An 18,286-nucleotide genomic window follows, 5' to 3' on the forward strand; every position below is an offset into this window, starting at 1 on the left:
CCCACCCTTGACCGCCCTCCGTGACCGTGTCCCCCCCAGCTGGGCCTTCCTCGAGGTGACCACCAACGCCTCGTACAATGACAGCCTGCAGGCCTACGCTGCCGGGCTCGCCGAGGCTGCTGTCACCGAGCAGGTAAGGGGTGACCCCTCCAAAAATGGGGCCCTGGAGGACATGTCCCCTTCCCTTCCCTCTTTCCCTGGCTGTCCCCCGCCGGTGACGCCACGCTGTGCCCCCCAGCTGATGTACATGCACTGGATGAACACCATGGTGGGCTACTGCGGCCCCTTCAAGTACGAGAGCGAGTACTGCCAGAAGCTCCGGGACTACCTGGAGGCCAACCTGGGCTGGATGGAGGAGCAGATGGGGAAGGGGCAGGACCCCGAGTACTGGCACCAGGTGAGGATGGGGTACCCCCACCCCAGGAGAACCCCACTGCATCCTCCTGGGATAGCTGGGGCTTCAATTCAGAGGCGGGGACAGGGCAGTGAGATGTCCTGGCTGGGCTCCAGGCAGGATGACAGGGATGTGGCCACATGGATCCTCCTCCCTGGGGCGAGAAGAAGTGACTCGTGACTTTCTCGGTGCTGGAGCTTCACGTGGTGCCTTTGGGGTGCCCAGGGGGTGACTTGGCCACCCTTGGGCACAGGTGCTGAGTCATGACTTTGCTGACAGTGACACTTCCCCCTGTGCCTCTTCCTGCCTCTGCAACAGCACTGGGACCCACTGGATCTGCTGCGTCCCCTGGGGGAATGGGGGAGCCCATCCCCCAAAATCTCTCACCCCTCTTCCTCAGGGAAGCCGGGTGCCAGCTCTGTCCCCTGTCCCCAGGTGCGCCTGGCCCTGCTGCAGCTGAAGGGGCTGGAGGACAGCTACAACAGGCGCCTGGACTTCCCCCGGGGCAGGTTCACCCTGGCACCCTTTGGCTTCCTGTAAGCTCCTTCTTGGAGGTGGTGGAGAGTGGGAGGTGGTTGTCTCAAGGTGTGGCTGGGGCATCTTGTGGGGACAATTCCTGCATGTCCAGGGACAGCCAGTTCTGCTCCCAGTTCACCTCATCCATGTTCTGTGGGTGCTTGTCCTCTGCTGCTGGGGCAGGATGGAGCCAAGGCAGTTTCTCCTCCTCCCCACACCATGATCTGGGGAGTGGGTCCCCCCACAGCTCCTGCCTCAGTTTCCCCACTGCTGTGCTCACCCTTCCCTCCCTGATCTGACTGCCAAGGTGCTCCCAGCACAAGTACCTGCATTAGTGTGGGATGAATAAATGGCTCCAGCCTGGACGGACAGACAGACAGAGAGCTCTGAGCCAGCTCAGCTCGTGTGCTGGGATGTCCCCCACCTGGTACCTCATATATCTTGCTTCCCCTCAGGCTGCTGCAGTTGGGGGGTGACCTGGAGGACCTGGAGTCTGCCCTGAACCGCTCCTCCCTGCAGCGCGTGCTGGGCTCAGGCTCCTGCTCTGCCCTAGTGAAGCTGCTGCCGGGCAATCGGGATCTCCTGGTGGCCCACGACACCTGGAACTCCTACCAGTCCATGCTGCGCCTCATCAAGAAGTACACGCTGCCCTTCCGCGCCTCGGCCGGCGGTGCGTGGGCTGGGCTGGGGGGGCTGCGCCTCACACCCCCCTTCTGATGCCCCCCTGCCTCTGCATCCCCCCTCCAGGCAAGTCTCAGATCCCCGGGAGCATCCAGGTGTTTTCCTCCTACCCCGGCACCATCTTCTCGGCGGATGATTTCTACATCCTCAGCAGTGGGCTGGTGAGTGGCTGTGGCGCTCGGGGACCCCTCCCCGGCCCCGCTGCCCTGCCCCTCACTGCCCTCCCCGCAGGTAGCGCTGGAAACCACCATCGGGAACAACAACCCAGCGCGGTGGAAGTACCTGGACCCGCGGGGCAGCGTCCTGGAGTGGCTGAGGAACATCGTGGCCAACCGGCTGGCCCGCAGCGGGCCCGAGTGGGCCACTGTCTTCCGGCGGTTCAACAGCGGCACGTGAGTGGGGTGGGATGGGGCACAGGAATTTATCCCCAGGGTGAGGTGGGACTGGATGGAGAGTCCCTGGGAGGAGGCTGGCTGCCAGAGGGATGCAATTCCTGTTCTCTGTACCAGTTACAACAACCAGTGGATGGTGGTGGACTACAACGCCTTCACGCCAGGCGGAGCGAGCCCATCACCGGGCGTGCTGACCGTGCTGGAGCAGATCCCGTGAGTGACCCCGTTCCTCCCTGAGCAGCAGCTCCTGTGCTGAGCTGAGCCACAGTGGAAGCATCTCCTCTCCCATCCCTGTGGGTTTGGGAAAGCCCTGGGGGTCATGTCTGCCCCAGCCCATTGGGTGGGCAGTGGGAAATGGAGATGTGGCTAAAGGCTCTGGGGATGCCTGTGTAGAGGTGATGGGTGCCCAGCACCCCTGGCTGGGGTGGAACACGGTAAGGACCTCCAGCATGTGTCCCAGCCCATCCTAAGGCATCTCTCCTTATCCCCACTGGATCTTTCCTCTCTGCTCTGACCGATGCTCTTCCTCCCAGCGCAGGGGGCTGGTGGTGGAGGCTGATCTGACAGAGCTGCTGTACCAGCAGGGCTACTGGGCCAGCTACAACGTACCGTGAGTGCCATTCACCCCATCCCATCCACAGCTGCCCCGTAAAGGGGGGCAGCAGTGCTGGGCCTTGCCACCCACCCCTCTGTTGAGTGCTGACTCTCTGGGTGTCCCCCCCCCAGGTACTTTGAGGAGATCTTCAATGCCAGCGGGAACCTGGAGCTGGTGAGGAAGTATGGAGACTGGTTCACCTACGACAAGAACCCGCGGGCCCAAATCTTCCGCCGGAACCAGACGCTGGTCCATGACCTGGACTCCATGATCCGCCTCATGAGGTCTGTGCTGGGGACCCCCCAAACCCGGCTGTTCCACACCCCCCAGGGCTTTGCGACCTTTGGGTGTGATATTTTCCCATCGTTGTAAATTTATGTCTTCCCCGTGACTCACTCCTGGCCCCTCTCCTGGCAGGTCCAACAACTACCTGCAGGACCCTCTGTCACGGTGCCGGGGCTGTGACCCCCCCCAGAACGCCGAGAACGCCATTTCTGCCCGCTCTGACCTCAACCCCCCCAACGGCACCTACCCCTTCCCTGCCCTGCGCCAGCGCTGCCACGGCGGCACCGACATGAAGGTGGGGCATTCAGGCAGCCCCATTAGGGGGATATCCTCTTGCAGGGGGCACTTTCCCCTGCAGCTCCCCCAGGCTGTGCTACCCATTCCACTGTGCTGATTCACACCTTGTTTTGTCTCCCCTGCTCCAGGTCACCTCCTCGGGCATGGTCCCCTCCTTTGGGCTGGTGGCTGCCAGTGGCCCCACGTGGGATGATGTGCCCCCGTTCCGCTGGAGCACGTCCCCCTGCAGCTCCCTGCTCCACATGGGCCACCCCGACCTCTGGACGTTCCCCCCGGTCAAGGTCCACTGGGACTGAACAGGCACCCGTGGGCTGATCCTGTCCGTCCATCAGTGGGTGTCTGTCCTGTGGAGGGATCCCTTTAGGGGTCAGCTGGGTGTGGGGGCACCGCAGCTCTGTGATACACTGCCCTCCCCTGGCTCTCTCTGCCTCTCAGGTCCCGGGTGTGCTGTGCAGGGGGCTGAGCCCCCCATTCTCCCTCCCCGCCACGGGGCTCTCCAGGCCTGGGATCTGTCCCTGGGTGCTGACACCTGACTTGGGGGGCTCTTCCCAGAAAAAAGCAGGTCCTGGGATCCTGGGGCTCGCCCCCGGGCCAGGGAGGAGGGCAGTGAGCTGGCGTGGCTGTGACAAATAAAGCGCTCTGTGGTGGTGGCGGTGCTTTGCTCTCTGCCGGACTCTGGGGTGGCTGCTCTGAGGGTTGGGCTCACACAGGGGTCTTGTCCCCCCCCACATTAACAGGGTGATCCTGTTTCTCTGCGGGTGGGAGGGTGTGTGCCCAGCCAGGCCGGGCTCTTTTGGGGTGCAGGCTGTGGAGGGTTCTCTGCTGCTGCCTCAGGCTGGGGACCGGTGTGGGGCAGAGCTGCTGAAATGGGGCAGCGCCAGTGCTCTCCCTGCAGGAGTGGGAGACCATCCTCATCCCTGTTTTCTTCCCTTCTCAGGCACCTGTGTGCCCCCATCCCCAAAAGCCCCGGTGCAAAATCCTCTTGGGCAGCAGGTCCCTTGATGTGCCTCATTAGGAATAAGGAGGTCATTAGTGGGGGATTAATGTGCTGGCTCGGCAGGGCTTTGAAGGTGCCAGGTTCCCAGTGGGACTGGGGGCCCCTGGGGCTCCGTGGGGTCTGCAGGGGGGTGGGATGCAGCAGGTCTGGGCTGTTGGGGTGCTGTTTGGCATCCCAAAATCTGGGATGGGTGCACTGGACAAGGCAGGGTGTCCATAGCCCACTGTGTGGGGAGGGGTTGCAGGTAAGGTGGGGGTGGCAGAGCCTGTGTCCCCTGGTGTCCCTGTGGTGTGTGGGCTCCTGTGGCAGGGGGAGCTGCTCGAGGGATCCCTGTGCCTCAGTTTTGGCAGATAGGAGATCTTTATCACCAGGTGAAGGAGCAGCAAGGAGGGACAAGCACACTGCTGCCAAGCACAGGGCATGCTGGAATTGCAACAGTGGCTGGGTTGCTGCTTCCCCTCCGTTTTTGTGTTTTGGTTTTTTTTTTTGAAGTAGAAACCCAAGAAGTTGTTAAATATCACCTCAGCTGCCATGGTGCTGTCACCCAGGGACTCTGGCCAAGGGAAGTGATGGGGTGACAGCCTGGCATTGCCTTCCTTGGGGCAGGGATAGAGTCAAAAGGCGGCAAAGGGGAGAGGAGGAAGTATTTGTAGTGTGGAAAAGGACCCTGAAGCACCCCAGGGCTGAGCTTACACATGGTGGTCTCACCAAGGGGGTCCCCAGCCTCTTCCCTGGGAGCTCCTGGGAGCTCCTTACACCCCTTCCTCAGTTCCTGCCACCAAGGACCCAGCCCTCTCCCATCCCATCAGGAGCAGGGCTGCCCTGCAGCTCTCACTGCCTGTTAGCAAGAATGCTCCCAGGGGCATTTGCAGCACAGTTTGGGTCAGGGTGTCACTGAAAATCGGGACTAAAACACTCTTTGTAGTATTAGAAAGCTTTATTTGCACTTTATTTTTGGTGCCAGGTGTGCGAGGGACATCTCTTCCTGTCACACACACCACGACTTTGAATTAGTGGTTTATTTACACTATAGAGATAGTCAACCTGTTTCTCATATAAAGGCTGGACTATGTCAATTATTTCCCAGAGATTATTAGCTTATTAATTATTTCCTTATATGGAGTTGTTCACCTTCAGTCGCCTAACTGAGAGTCCCGGCCCTGTTTGATATGGAGATGTTCATCTCCAGTCACAGCACTAAGACCTCTGGTTCCAGCCTGATATGGGTTTGATAAGCAAGCCCGTGCATTCAGATACCCAGTGCATTAACTGTATCAACTTTTAGCTACTCACTGGGTAACAAGGGGACCAAAATCAGATATTCTGTGTCTGTTTTATTGCTGTCTGCCTGCAGTGGGTCAGAACTGAAGAGGGTGGGGATATTCCCAGTGCATCCCATTTGGCTGTGATGTGCATGTGCCAGCTGCTGTGCAGTGTCTCCCTGTTGGGATTCCCGTGCAATCTCTGCTTTCAGACTGTTCCAGCTTGGCCCTCTCCAAGGGGTGATCAGGGGGCACCTTTGTAGGGGGGTCCCCCTGACCCAGACCCCTCCTGACCCTCTGCTGGGTGCCTGGCATGGTGGTCTCATCTTGGGGGGCTCATACAGGTGGAGGGACTGAGCCTCCCTGGGATGTGCAGCTTAGACAGGATTCTGGGGCTGCTGTGGGGTGTGGGGCTTGGCAGGGTGTGATGGCTCATGTGGAGGCAATAAGTGGTATCTTATGTGGGGGTTTGGGGTATGCAGGCTGCCCTGGGTCAAATGGGCAAAGTCCTAAAATCTGCTGGGACATGTTTCTGATTGGACCTGAGAACAGCCCTTAACAACCCCCAAAATCATTTGGGAGCTGCTTCTCCCCTTCCCCATCTCCTGGGTGCCCACATCCCATCTCCCGAGCATTCAGAGGGATCTGGCTGGCAGGACCACACGTGCCTGTCCTGGCCAGGACACCCGGCAGCGTGCCCAGCCATGGCCAGGCGCCTTCGGCATCGGTCCAGCGTCGCGGCTGTAAAACTCCCACAGTGCTGAGCAAACAGAAGGGCCGGGGCAATGTCTGACCGCCGCCCCTTGCGCTGCTGAGCACAGGGACCGGCACGGCCCCTCCGACGTCACCTCTCCCTCTTCTGTCCCCCAGACTCGGCGGCGGGTGAGCAGCTGGGGACACGCAGCGAGGCCCCAGGGGACACCAGGTAACCCCCACCCTGCGGCGACCCTGGCTGGGTTATGGGACAGGATGTGCAGGGGGCATCTGCGGACACCGGGAAATGGGGTCCAGGAGGATGGAGGAGGGGATGGCACAGCCTGACCTGGGGCTCCGATAGGGAGACCCCATAGGTGCTCCTACATCCTGGAGCTGGCAGGAAACACTGAGGACAGCCCTTTCCCTCCTGAGGGGCTCCTGTGCCCCACACCGAGCCTGGGGTGGGCATCGAGGCTGTGGGGTGGACCGATGGGGAGGATCTGGTGACTCCACCACCTCTCCCTGGCAGAGCATCCATCACCAGGGCCATGGCAGCCCAGCCTGGTGGGGGCCAGAAGCCCTTCCACGTCGTCTCACCCATCCTGGAGAGCCTGCCCCTCTCCAAGGCAGCGGGCACCAAGGTCTTCATGAAGCTGGAGAATGTCCAGCCCACGGGCTCCTTCAAGATCCGGGGCATCGGGCACCTCTGCCAGGAGGTGAGTGTGGGCATGGCATGGGTAGGGAACTGTTCCTGCCCCCATGAGGGACATGGCAGGTGGACACAGGCAATCCCTTCCCTCTTTTTCTCCCACCTTTCAGGCTGCCAAGAAGGGCTGCCGCCACTTCGTCTGCTCCTCAGGTAACTCCATCCCGAGCTGATTCCCTGAGGAATCTGGGGATGTATGGGGGGCCAAGCCCTGCCTGAGCCACTGCTTCCCACAGGGGGGAATGCTGGTATGGCAGCAGCATATGCAGCCAAGAAGCTGGGGCTGCCCATCACCGTGGTGATCCCCAGCACCAGCGGCCCCATCCCCAAGCGCAAGCTGGAGGAGCTGGGGGCGACCGTGGAGGTCTATGGCAAGGTAAAAACTGGGGCCTGGGGGGGACCAGAGGGGGCTGAGCCTGACCTCAGCCTGCTCAGTGGTGCTGGGGATGTGCTTGACATCCCATCCCAAAATGTCCCTCTCCTGCATCTCCTGCACCCTGGCACGGCAGCAGGGTCACCCTTGGGACCCCCGCCCGTGGTGACAAGGGACACATCCCTGCGGTGTGAGGGCTTGTAGTGGGTTGACCCTGTCTGGACACCAGGTAGCCACTAAAGCTGCTCTCTCACTTCTCTCTGTAACTGGACAGAGGAGAGAAAAATAAAACAATGAAGGGTTCAGGACTTGAGATAAGGGCTGGGAAAGGTCACTCACAGATCACCATCACAGGCAAAACAGGCTCAAAGTGGGGATATTAATTACATTTGCTACCAACAGGATCAGAGCAAAAGAGTGAGCAGTAAAATAATCTTAAAAACAGCTTCCCCCCACCCCTGCTTCCTTCCAAGTTCTACCTCCTCCCCACCAGCAGTGCAGGGAGACAGGGAATGGGGATTATGGTCAGTTGTTATTTCTGCTACTGTCAGGGACAGGAGTTGGAGTCCTTCCCCTGCTCCCATGGGGTCCCTCCCACGGGAGACAGTCCTTGATGGACCTCTCTGGCGTGAGTCCACCCCTCGGGCAGCAGCTCTTCCCAAACTGCTGTCCCGTGGGTCACTCCTCCATGGGGAGCAGTCCTTCACCAATGAGCTGTACCAATGTGGGTCCCCCCAGGGGCCACAAATCCTACCTGGGAAAAACCTCCTCCAGCCTGGGCTTCCCTCTCCATGGGCCACAGGTCTCTGGCAGGACCCCACTCCATCCTGGGCCTCCCCCGGGGTCACAACCTCCTTCCTGCATCCACCTGCTCCAGCAGGGGCTCCTCCATGGGCTGCAGGGGGGTCTCTGTATCCCGATGCTCCTCCATGGGCTTCAGGGGCACAGATACCCCACCCTGGTCTGCACCATGGGCTGCAGGGCCTCAGCTCCGGGACCTGGAGAATCTCCTGCCCCTCCTTCTGCACTGACCTTGCTGTTTACATTGTTGTTCACTCTGCTCTTCCCTGGCTGGAATCTTCATCTGCACAATAACTTTCCGTTCTTGAATGTGTTATTATCCCAGAGGTGTCACTGCCACTCCAGATTGGCTCGGCCTTGGCCAGCGGCTGGAAGCCCATCCTGGAGCTGGCTGGCATTGGCTCCACCAGACAGGGGAAGCTTCTGGCAGGCTTCCACAAAGCCACACTGTAGCCCCCCTCCCACCCCCACTACCAAAACCCAGCCCCAGAAACCCACTACAGGGCTGTGTGGAGCCCTTCTGAGCCCCCACTGCCCTCCACCCCAGGCGTTTGATGATGCAAACAAGAGAGCCCAGGAGCTGTTGAAGACGGAGGGCTGGGTCAGCATCCACCCCTTTGATGACCCCTTGGTGTGGTGAGTGCTGCCAGGGCCCAGCTCCCACCCCTAATTCCCATCCCTGGGGTATGGGCTGGCTCGGGGTGCCCCCAGGCTGTATTCTCCTGCCCCCCTTGCCCTGCAGGCAGGGTCACACCAGCCTGGTCTGGGAGCTGAAGGACTCTCTGGAGACCAAACCAGATGCCATCGTGCTGTCGGTGGGTGGTGGGGGGCTGCTGGCTGGTGTCGTGGAGGGTCTGCACCAGGTGGGCTGGCAGGACATCCCCATCATCGCTGCTGAGACCCACGGAACCCACAGCTTCCACGAGGCACTGAAAGCTGGCCGGCTGGTCACCCTGCCTGAGATCACCAGGTGAGCAGCCACGTGTGCAACGAGCAGGCACGGCTCAGCCCAGCTCACTGAGGAGTCCTGAGACCACCCTGACCACCTTGTCCCCTCATGTCCCAGTGTGGCCAAGTGCCTGGGAGCCAAGACAGTGGCAGCGCGGGCGCTGGAGTGTGCCCAGGAGTGCCAGATCATCTCCCAGGTGGTGGAGGACACAGAGGCTGTGAGGGCTGTGGAGCAGTTCCTGGGTGAGTGGGGCCAGCTGGGCATCACAGGGGTGATGGGGACATCACCAGATCTTGAGAGCTGCTGGAGTCAGGGTGCTGGGGGCACCGTGTGTCTGCAGGCAGTCCCTGCAGGTGTCGGGATGTCCCCGTGGTCTTGTCCCCACAGATGACGAGAGGATGCTGGTGCAGCCGGCGTGCGGGGCCGCCCTGGCCACGCTCTACACGGGGCGGCTGCAGCGGCTGCAGCGAGAGGGGAAGCTGCGGACCCCGCTGGGCTCCGTGGTGGTCGTGGTCTGCGGGGGCGGCAACATCAACACGGCACATCTGCGAGCCCTGAAGAGCCAGCTGGGGATGGAGTGACACCCACCCCGAGGCAGGGGACGCGACAGAGCCTGGCTGGCACCCTCTGCTTGCTTTCCCTCCGAAATAACCAAAATAAAGCCTGGTGGACGCAGGGCTCGACTCCTCCCACAGCCCTCTCCAGCACACAGCGTCCATGCAGGGATGGGGAAACCGAGGCACGCGGGGCAGACGAGCCTGGGGCTCACATTGCAGGCAGGGCTGGAGCCGGGGTCCTTCCTCTGCTGAGAGCGGGACTGGCGTCCACACATCCCACTCTTCCGCTGGGACATGCCAGGTATCCTCCCCTACACGCCCCAACCCTCCATCCCCCTCCTGTCCCTCCCCTGCTCCTCCCCGGGCTGTTTGGGCTGGAACTCCCCACCTCGACTAGCAAGCGCTCCCTCTCTGACTAATTGCTTTGCTACCGTCTTTATGCATTATTATTCTAATGATTATTAATTATTACACTCCTCTGCCGTTCCTGCCGTGCTGGCTGCGGTCAGACAAGAACAAGGCGCGCGGCCGCGCTTGTTACGGTGATTTATGGGCGGAGATCCCTGGCCAGGTTTAACACCCGCAGGTTCCAAGGTGCTCCAACACATGTGGGGGGGTGTGTGTACTCCATCCTGGACCCCCTAAGATTCTGTTTTTTTCTACTCTTTTTCCCACCCCCTACCTTTCCCCCACTCTTTCCTGCTCTCCCCCATTCCCACTCTGTACTGCTGTGTTTGCTTTTAACTCTTTGCTATGGCACCTCCTGGGTTTTTTGTGTCCTCCCAACATTTCTCCCCTTTCCTTCCTCCCCTCCCCGGGCAATGTGGGGTCTTGCTCCCTGTGGGCTTCCCCAGCTTCAGCTGGTTCCCCCACTGAGCCTGTACCCTGAGCATCACCCAGTGATGTTGGGCAGGGTGCCCCAAACCCTTTCTCACCCTCTTCCTTCTCCCTTTTGGAGCAGAGGAGGCCCAGCCCCAGGACCAGCTCTGTCCCCCAGATCACTGACATCCCCCCACAAAGCCCTTTCCCCTGCCCTGGCTGCCAGGCCACCAGAAACACCCTCCTTGCCTTTGGCCCCTTGCCCCCCCCATACCACCCACCAGTCAGGCCACCTCCCCCAGGTGCTTCTTGGAGGCCAAACCCCCATAAATCAAAACTCTGCTGCTCCATCGTGAGCAATATCCTATGTAAAAAGGTGTTCCCAGGGAGCACCGAAGGCTGTAGAATCCTATTACGAGGCACACTATTAATTACAAGGAGTCAGCCCAGCCTACTCCAGCTATTTTTTATCCGAGGTCCAAAACCTGATTACTTTCCACCTTCTGCAGACCTTCCCCTTCCAAAAAAAACCAATGACAACAACAACAACAAAAAAAAAAAGGCAAAAAGGTCAGGGGAAAAAAATAAAAGCATTGATGTTTGACCAACAGCTTTTAAAAAAGGAAATTATTCCCAGGACTGGTGCTGCTCTGGGGGGGTCAGGGCAGTTGGGAGCTCACGGTGGTGTTTCCTCAGTGCAGTCCCATTGAAAGGTCATTGCTGGTGGTGATGAGGGTGTGACTGTGGGGTTTGGGGTGACTCCCCCGAGTACCCCAACAGGGAACTTTTCCCTCTCCTTGCTTTGATGAGGGAGCACTCGGGCTTTGGGGGCAGGTTGGGGCGATTGGGCTTTGGATGTCCCTGGCAGGGATTTGGAGGTGCAGGTTGTCTGGAGGACACCCCGGTGGGAGTGGCATGGTGGGGGGTCACCTGTGGTCACCCTGCAGCTGGAGACAGGCAGGAATCCCGAGTGCTGGTGCCTTCCTGGGACTGCTGGGGGGCTGGCTCCAATGGGGACCCTCTCTGCCATGGGGATCCCCGACAGCTGTGATGTTGTACCTCAGCCCTGGCTGCACTGGGGACCCCAACCCCAGGGTTGGCTCTTGCACCCAGCTCTGAGCTGTGAGTCCCAACCAGTAAAGGTCCTCTGAGCCAGGGGATCATCCCTGCTCTTGGTGGCTGCTCCTGGTGAGCCCCATCCTCCTGCACCAAGGCCCAAACCCCCCGGGATGTGGCAGCTTGGAGCAGGATCCAAGATCCTTCCTGCAGCCTGTCCTGTGCTGAGCCCCAGAGATGTGGTGCCCCAGCACTATTATTATTATTGAAAATAATAATAATAGTAATAGTAATAATTATGATAATAGTAACACGATAATAATTTGACAATAATATTTTAATAATATTATTTTGTTGAAAGTGTTTTGATATTATTATTTTGTTAACATTTTACAACAATATTTTAATAATATTTTAATAGTAGCACCGATATTTTAATAATGACAATACTTCAATAATATTATTTTAATAATAAAATGTTTTAATAATATATTTTTAAAAAACTTGTTTTAACAGTAACAATAATAACTAACAACATCATTAATATTACTGTTAATAATATCAATAATAATGATAATAATAGTACCAATAATGATGATGATGATGATAATAATAATAATAATGTTCACCCAGTGAATGACACTGTGTTCCACTTTATACTCCTCAAAAATGATGCCGGGAAGGATTTATTTACCAACACATCGCCCCGTCCCTACAGAAACCTCCCGTTACCCAAAGCCGATCACGCCAAAGCTCCGCCTATAAAGGCGTGGTCACATCAAGGCCCCGCCCCAACCTTCCCCTCCTTTTTGATCCTGTCCGTCCGTGGGTGTCTGTCCTGCGGGGCGATCCCTTTAGGGGTGTGGGGGCACCGCAGCTCTGTGATACCCTCCCTCCACTGGCTCTCTCTGTCCCGGGTGTGCCGCGCAGGGGGCTGAGCCCTCCCTGTGCCCCTTCCCTGCCGGTCCCAGCACCTGTCCCTGGGTGCTGACACCTGACTTGGGGGGCTCTTCCCAGAAAAAAGCAGGTCCTGGGATCCTGGGGCTCGCCCCCGGGGCAGAGAGGAGGGCAGTGAGCTGGCGTGGCTGTGACAAATAAAGCGCTCTGTGCTGGTGGCGGTGCTTTGCTCTCTGCCGGACTCTGGGGTGGCTGCTCTGAGGGTTGGGCTCACACAGGGGTCTTGCCCCCCCCCACACATTAACAGGGTGATCCTGTTTCTCTGCGGGTGGGAGGGTGTGTGCCCAGCCAGGCCGGGCTCTTTTGGGGTGCAGGCTGTGGAGGGTTCTCTGCTGCTGCCTCAGGCTGGGGACCGGTGTGGGGCAGAGCTGCTGAAATGGGGCAGCGCCAGTGCTCTCCCTGCAGGAGTGGGAGACCATCCTCATCCCTTTTTTCTTCCCCTCTCAGGCACCTGTGTGCCCCCATCCCCAAAAGCCCCGGTGCAAAATCCTCTTGGGCAGCAGGTCCCTTGATGTGCCTCGTTAGGAATAAGGAGGTCATTAGTGGGGGATTAATGTGCTGGCTCGGCAGGGCTTTGAAGGTACCAGGTTCCCAGCCGGACTGGGGGCCCCTGGGGCTCCGTGGGGTCTGCAGGGGGGTGGGATGCAGCAGGTCTGGGCTGTTGGGGTGCTGTTTGGCATCCCAAAATCTGGGATGGGTGCACTGGACAAGGCAGGGTGTCCATAGCCCACTGTGTGGGGAGGGGTTGCAGGTAAGGTGGGGGTGGCAGAGCCTGTGTCCCCTGGTGTCCCTGTGGTGTGTGGGCTCCTGTGGCAGGGGGAGCTGCTCGAGGGATCCCTGTGCCTCAGTTTTGGCAGATAGGAGATCTCCATCACCAGGTGAAGGAGCAGCAAGGAGGGACAAGCACACTGGTGCCAAGGACAGGCCATGCTGGAAACGCTGCTTGCCTTCCTTTCTTTATTTTCTTAGAAGTGGAAACCCAAAAAGTTGTTAAATATCACCGCAGTTGCCACGGTGGTGTCACTCTGGCCAAGGGAAGTGATGGGGTGACAGCCTGGCATTGCCTTCCTTGGGGCAGGGATGGAGCCAAAGGAGCTCCACCAGGAGCAGGGCTGCCCTGGAGCTCTCGCCTCGCTCGGTGCCTGCCAGCAAGGGTGCTCTCAGGGGAGCTTTGAGGCAGTTTGGGTGAGAGTGTCACCGAAAATCGGGACTAAAACACTCTTTCTGGTATTAGAAAGCTTTATTTGCACTTTATTTTCAGTGCCAGGCATGTGAGAGAGAGCTCTTCCTGTCACACCCTTGAATTAGTGGTTTATTTTCATTATAAAGATATTCAACCTGTTTCTTATAAGAAGGCCGGACTATGTTAATTACTTCTCTGAGTTTATTAGCATATTAATTATTTCCTCATATGGACTTGTTTGCCCTCAATTACCTAACTGAGAGTCCTGGTCCTGTTTGATATGGAGATGTTCATCTCCAGCCACAGCACTAAACCCTCCAGTTCCAGCCTGATATGGGCTTGATAAGCAAGCCCGTGCATTCAGATACCCAGTGCATTAATCATAACTTTTAGCTCCTTGTTTGGTAACAAGGAAACCAAACCCACATATTTTGGGTTCTGTTTTGTTGCCGTCTGCCTGGCAGTGGGACAGAGCTGAAGAGGGTGTGGAGGTTCCCAGTGCACCCCATTTGGCTGTGATGTGCCTGTGCCAGCTGCTGTGCAGTGTCTCCCTGCTGGGATTCCCGTTCAGCCTCTGCTTTCAGACTGTTCCAGCTTGGCCAGAGGGACGGAGAAACCTGCGGGGCTGGGACCTTCCTCCAGATCCCACCTTCCTCCTCCTCGCCCACCGGGGACAGAAGGTAGGACTCTCACCCTGAGGGTGGTCACTGGGGCTGGGAGATGAGAAGGGGTCCCAGAGGAAAGGGGGATCTCTGCCTGTTTTGCCTGGGGGCTGCTGGACCTCAGGTCTGGGCCAGGCTCTGGCTGGGTCCTTGGAGTAACTCCTGTCCAAGGGGTGATCCAGGGGCACCTTTGTAGGGGTGTCACCCCTACAGAGACTCTTCCTGACCCTCCACAGAATGGCTGGCATAGCCAGCTGAGGGGGCTCATCGGGGGGGGCTCACTCAGCTGGAGGGGCTGAGCCCCTCGGGATGTGCAGGTTGGACAGTTTCCAGGCTGCTTTGGGGTGGGGGGCTTGGCAGGGTGGGCATAGGGGTGTGATGGTTCCTTTGGAGGCAATGAGCGGGGATTTGGGGTGTGCAGGCTGCCCTGGCTACACTGAGGGTCTGGACCAAATGGGCAAAGTCCTAAAATCTGCTGGGACCTTAGAACAGCAAATGTAAACCCTTAAGGACCCTCAAAATATTTTGGGAGCTGCCTCTCCTCTTCCTCCATCTCCTGGGCACCCACATCTTGTCTCCTGGGCATTCAAAGGCTGATGGGATTTGGCTGCTGGGGCCACATGTCTCTAGCAGGACAGACAGCACTGTGTCTGGCTGGGTTAGGGGACAGGGCGTGCAGGGGGCATCTGGAGACACCTGGGATGTGGGGACCAGGAGGATGGAAGAGGGGGTGGCATAGCCTGTCCTGGGGCTCTGACAGGGAGACCCCATAGGTGCTCCTACATCTCAGAGTTGGTAAGGGCACTTGGGACAGGCCTCTCCTTCCCAAGGGGCTCCTGTGCCCTGCACCAAGACTGGGGTCAGCACCGGGGCTGTGGAGAGGGACTCACGACTCCACCACCTCTCCCTGGCAGAGCATCCATCACCAGGGCCATGGCAGCCCAGCCTGGTGGGGGCCAGAAGCCCTTCCACATCATCTCAGCCATCTCAGAGAGCTACCCCTCTCCAAGGCAGCGGGCACCAAGGTCTTCATGAAGCTGGAGAACGTCCAGCCCACGGGCTCCTTCAAGATCCGGGGCATTGGGCACCTCTGCCAGGAGGTGAGTGTGGGCATGGCGTGGGCAGGGGGCTGCTCCTACTCTCATGGGGGACACAGCCATCCTCTCCCCTCTTTCTCTCCTGCCTTTCAGGCTGCCAAGAAGGGCTCGACTCCTCCCACAGCCCTCTCCAGCACACAGCGTCCATGCAGGGATGGGGAAACTGAGACACGCGGGGCAGACGAGCCTGGGGCTCACATTAGAGGCAGGGCTGGACCCGGGGTCCTTCCTCTACTGAGAGCAGGACTGGCGTCCACACATCCCACTCTTCCGCTGGGACATGCCAGGTATCCTCCCCTACACGCCCCAACCCTCCATCCCCCTCCTGTCCCTCCCCTGCTCCTCCCCGGGCTGTTTGGGCTGGAACTCCCCACCTCGATTAGCAAGCGCTCCCTCTCTGACTAATTGCTTTGCTACTGTCTTTATGCATTATTATTCTAATGATTATTAATTATTACGCTCCTCTGCCGTTCCTGCCGTGCTGGCTGCGGTCAGACAAGAACAAGGCGCGCGGCCGCGCTTGTTACGGTGATTTATGGGCGGAGATCCCCGGCCGGGTTTAACAGCGCTGGTGCCTTCCCGGGACTGCTGGGGTGACGGGGACCCCAACCCCAGGGTTGGCTCCTGCACCCAGCTCTGAGCTGTGAGTCCCAACCAGTAAAGGTCCTCTGAGCCAGGGGATCATCCCTGCTCTTGGTGGCTGCTCCTGGTGAGCCCCATCCTCCTGCACTAAGCCTGCATTGCCTGGGATGTGGCAGCTTGGAGCATCATCCAAAATCCCTCCTGCAGCCTGTCCCTCCCTGAGTCCCAGAGATGGGGTGCTGCAGCAGATTGAAAACAGCCCTCAGGCTTATGCCTTTAGTTTTTTAATAATAATAATAATAACGGTAATATTAATAGTAGTAGTAATTGCAGCAACCAGTGCTCACTCAGTGAATGACCTTGTGTTGCATTTTATACTCCTCAAAGTGATGCTGGGATGGGGTTACTTACCAACACATTGCCTTGTCCTTAAAAAAAAACAAACCATTCCCTGCTAACACTGACAGCCTGGAAGGGTTGGAGCAGAGGGGAGCAGCCAGCTGTGCTCCTGCCTCAGCTTCCCCACCTGTGAAAAGGGGAGAAGGTGCCTTGCTTGGTGGGAGACCAGTGTTTTTGTGATGGTCCCAGCTCCCGGCTGAGGGGTCCCTCGAGGCTCGGCCTGGCTTGTTGGCCACTCTGTTATTAATGCCAGTAATGGTATAGGAAGGATAAATTCCACCACTTGGCTGAACAGAGAAAATATGCAGAGAAGTGGCTGGCTTTCCATAAATCATCAGTGCTCCGTGCTACAACCGAGCCAGGACTTAAAATTCAGGTCAGGAGAGAGGGACTCTCGTAAGCCAGCAAGGGAAGGTAATTTATTCTGTTTATATCGTTTTACTGCAAGACAAGGGGGGGCGAAAACCTCTGCCATGATTTTGCATTTTAAATATTGGTTCAGAGCTGCAGCCTGCCTTGGACTTTTTATTTTTGTACCTCAGAAATCGAGGGACAGGAATCATGAGAGAGGAGGGGAGTGAACTGGGGTGCTGGGGGAGGAGAACCCCCTGATGCCCTCGGTACCCCTTAGGGTAAATGGGGCAAAAGCTGCCGATGGCATCGATGGACCTCCCCTTTGGGAATGTCCCCTGTTGGTGTCCCCCTGCAGCAGCCCTACTGACCCCCATGGCTGCTCCATGGGGATGCTCTGCCAGCAGGGCTGTGGGTGCCCCTGGGTTGCCTGGATGGGCCTTGGGGGGTTCAAACAACACGTGCCAGCGGGGAGAAAGGAATCGTGCATTGGGCTGTCTGTTGTGGGGGAAGGTGCTGAGCTGGGTAATGTGCCCCCTCCCAGTGCCAGAGAGCTGGAGGAGTGGGGGAATGGGGGGACTGGGGTACCATGGGGGTGATGCAGCAGCATCACCTTGTACAGGGGCCACGGAGCCTGTTACACCCAGGGGAGTGATGGGGGGCTGCTCCCCCTGGCCCCACACAGGGCTGGGGGGCAATGGTGGGGCAGGGCAGCCCTGCCAGCAGCGCTCGTGGTCTTGTCTTAAAAATAAAACAAAATAAAATAAAATGAAAGGGACAGGTGACCGAACAGTAGGTAACTAAAAGGTTTTTTATTCACATTGAACAACAAGAGCCATTCACACTAACAGCCTCTGCAAGAGGCAGCGGGGACAGGAAACCCACGACGCTTTCAGAAAACAACTTTTTTTCCTTTCCTTTTCCATTCTCCTTCCTTTTTTTATCGCCCCCTCTCTATCCTCTCACCCCCCTCCCCGGTGCCACCCCCTCCCTGCCTTCAAAATAGAAAAATTCGGAGCCTCCGATGACTAAAGTACAATAAATAATCAGTAAACACAAAAACATACTTTATTTGTTTCTCCTTTATACAAAATAAAGAAACTAGAAGCAAAAACTATAATACATCCTTAAATTGTCGGAGCCTCTGGGAATTGTTGGGGTGGGACTCGGCATCGAGGCTCAGGTGTAATTTCTGCTGTTGTGGTTGAGTTAGTTCTGGGGTTTATTGGTTTTTTGTTGTTGTGTTTTTCCTGTTTCTGCCTCTTTCTGGTGTCTTTTCCACCACGTGGGAGCCCAATCTCAGCCAGTCACTGGGGCAGCCCTGGGCCTGGCCCCCCCCCCCACGACCCCCCTTCTCCCCATCACCAAAAACCGTGTCCAAACCCACCTTCTCCTCGGGGATAAAATGGGAACAATAAAAATAAGGGCAGGGAGAGGGGCCGCGGGGGTTATTCCTGCTGTTCCCCATTCCCCCCCTCCCACGACGTGGCAGGGGATAATTAAAAAGGATGCTAATTAGCAGGGGGAAGCCCTGCCCCAGCCCCTCCTCCCCTGGTGCCACCGGGGCGGTGGGACCTGTGTCCAGGCGAGTTCAGCTTTGGTCCAAGAGGTGGTCCCGACACCGGCGGGGGTCTTCAGGGCTGGGCACCATTCATTGTTCCCCCCCCCAAGTATTGGGG

The 18,286-nt window shown here is 58.0% G+C and overlaps 2 protein-coding genes across 3 annotated transcripts; both read left to right on the forward strand.

Moving 5' to 3' along the window:
- Position 1: 1 nt before the first annotated feature.
- On the forward strand, positions 2–3,826 carry PLBD2 (phospholipase B domain containing 2; the record flags this gene model as incomplete). The annotated part of the gene is made up of 11 exons (XM_029963288.1): positions 2–133; positions 239–397; positions 830–930; positions 1,366–1,580; positions 1,658–1,752; positions 1,823–1,983; positions 2,101–2,196; positions 2,522–2,593; positions 2,710–2,862; positions 2,996–3,158; positions 3,289–3,826. Coding segments are annotated over 11 exons (1,515 nt in total), but the record flags the coding sequence as incomplete, so codon positions are not given.
- Positions 3,827–6,053: 2,227 nt separating this feature from the next.
- SDSL (serine dehydratase like) lies at positions 6,054–9,620 on the forward strand. Of its 2 annotated transcripts, XM_018081896.1 has the most exons (8): positions 6,054–6,344; positions 6,660–6,831; positions 6,935–6,974; positions 7,058–7,197; positions 8,543–8,631; positions 8,738–8,965; positions 9,062–9,186; positions 9,332–9,620. In XM_018081896.1, the coding sequence occupies exons 2-8, from the start codon at positions 6,664–6,666 to the stop codon at positions 9,523–9,525; spliced, it is 984 nt and encodes a 327-aa protein (XP_017937385.1). In that variant the 5' UTR covers positions 6,054–6,344; positions 6,660–6,663; the 3' UTR covers positions 9,526–9,620. The 2 variants fall into 2 exon arrangements, with proteins under 2 accessions (XP_017937385.1, XP_017937386.1); XM_018081897.1 differs by lacking the exon at positions 6,054–6,344 and having other exon boundaries at positions 6,648–6,831.
- The last annotated feature ends 8,666 nt before the right edge of the window (positions 9,621–18,286 follow it).

Source organism: Manacus vitellinus, unplaced genomic scaffold, assembly GCF_001715985.3.
Source record: "Manacus vitellinus isolate BGI_N305 unplaced genomic scaffold, ASM171598v3 scaffold_58_pilon, whole genome shotgun sequence".
In the NCBI taxonomy this organism is placed as follows: domain Eukaryota; kingdom Metazoa; phylum Chordata; class Aves; order Passeriformes; family Pipridae; genus Manacus; species Manacus vitellinus.

Bases quoted from the DNA above. Each gene is read 5' to 3' on its own strand.
- SDSL (XM_018081896.1), top strand. From the start codon at position 6,664: ATGGCAGCCCAGCCTGGTGGGGGCCAGAAGCCCTTCCACGTCGTCTCA. The intron at 7,198-8,542 runs GTAAAAACTGGG...CCTCCACCCCAG, and splicing joins CCGTGGAGGTCTATGGCAAG to GCGTTTGATGATGCAAACAA. The intron at 8,632-8,737 runs GTGAGTGCTGCC...CTTGCCCTGCAG, and splicing joins TTTGATGACCCCTTGGTGTG to GCAGGGTCACACCAGCCTGG.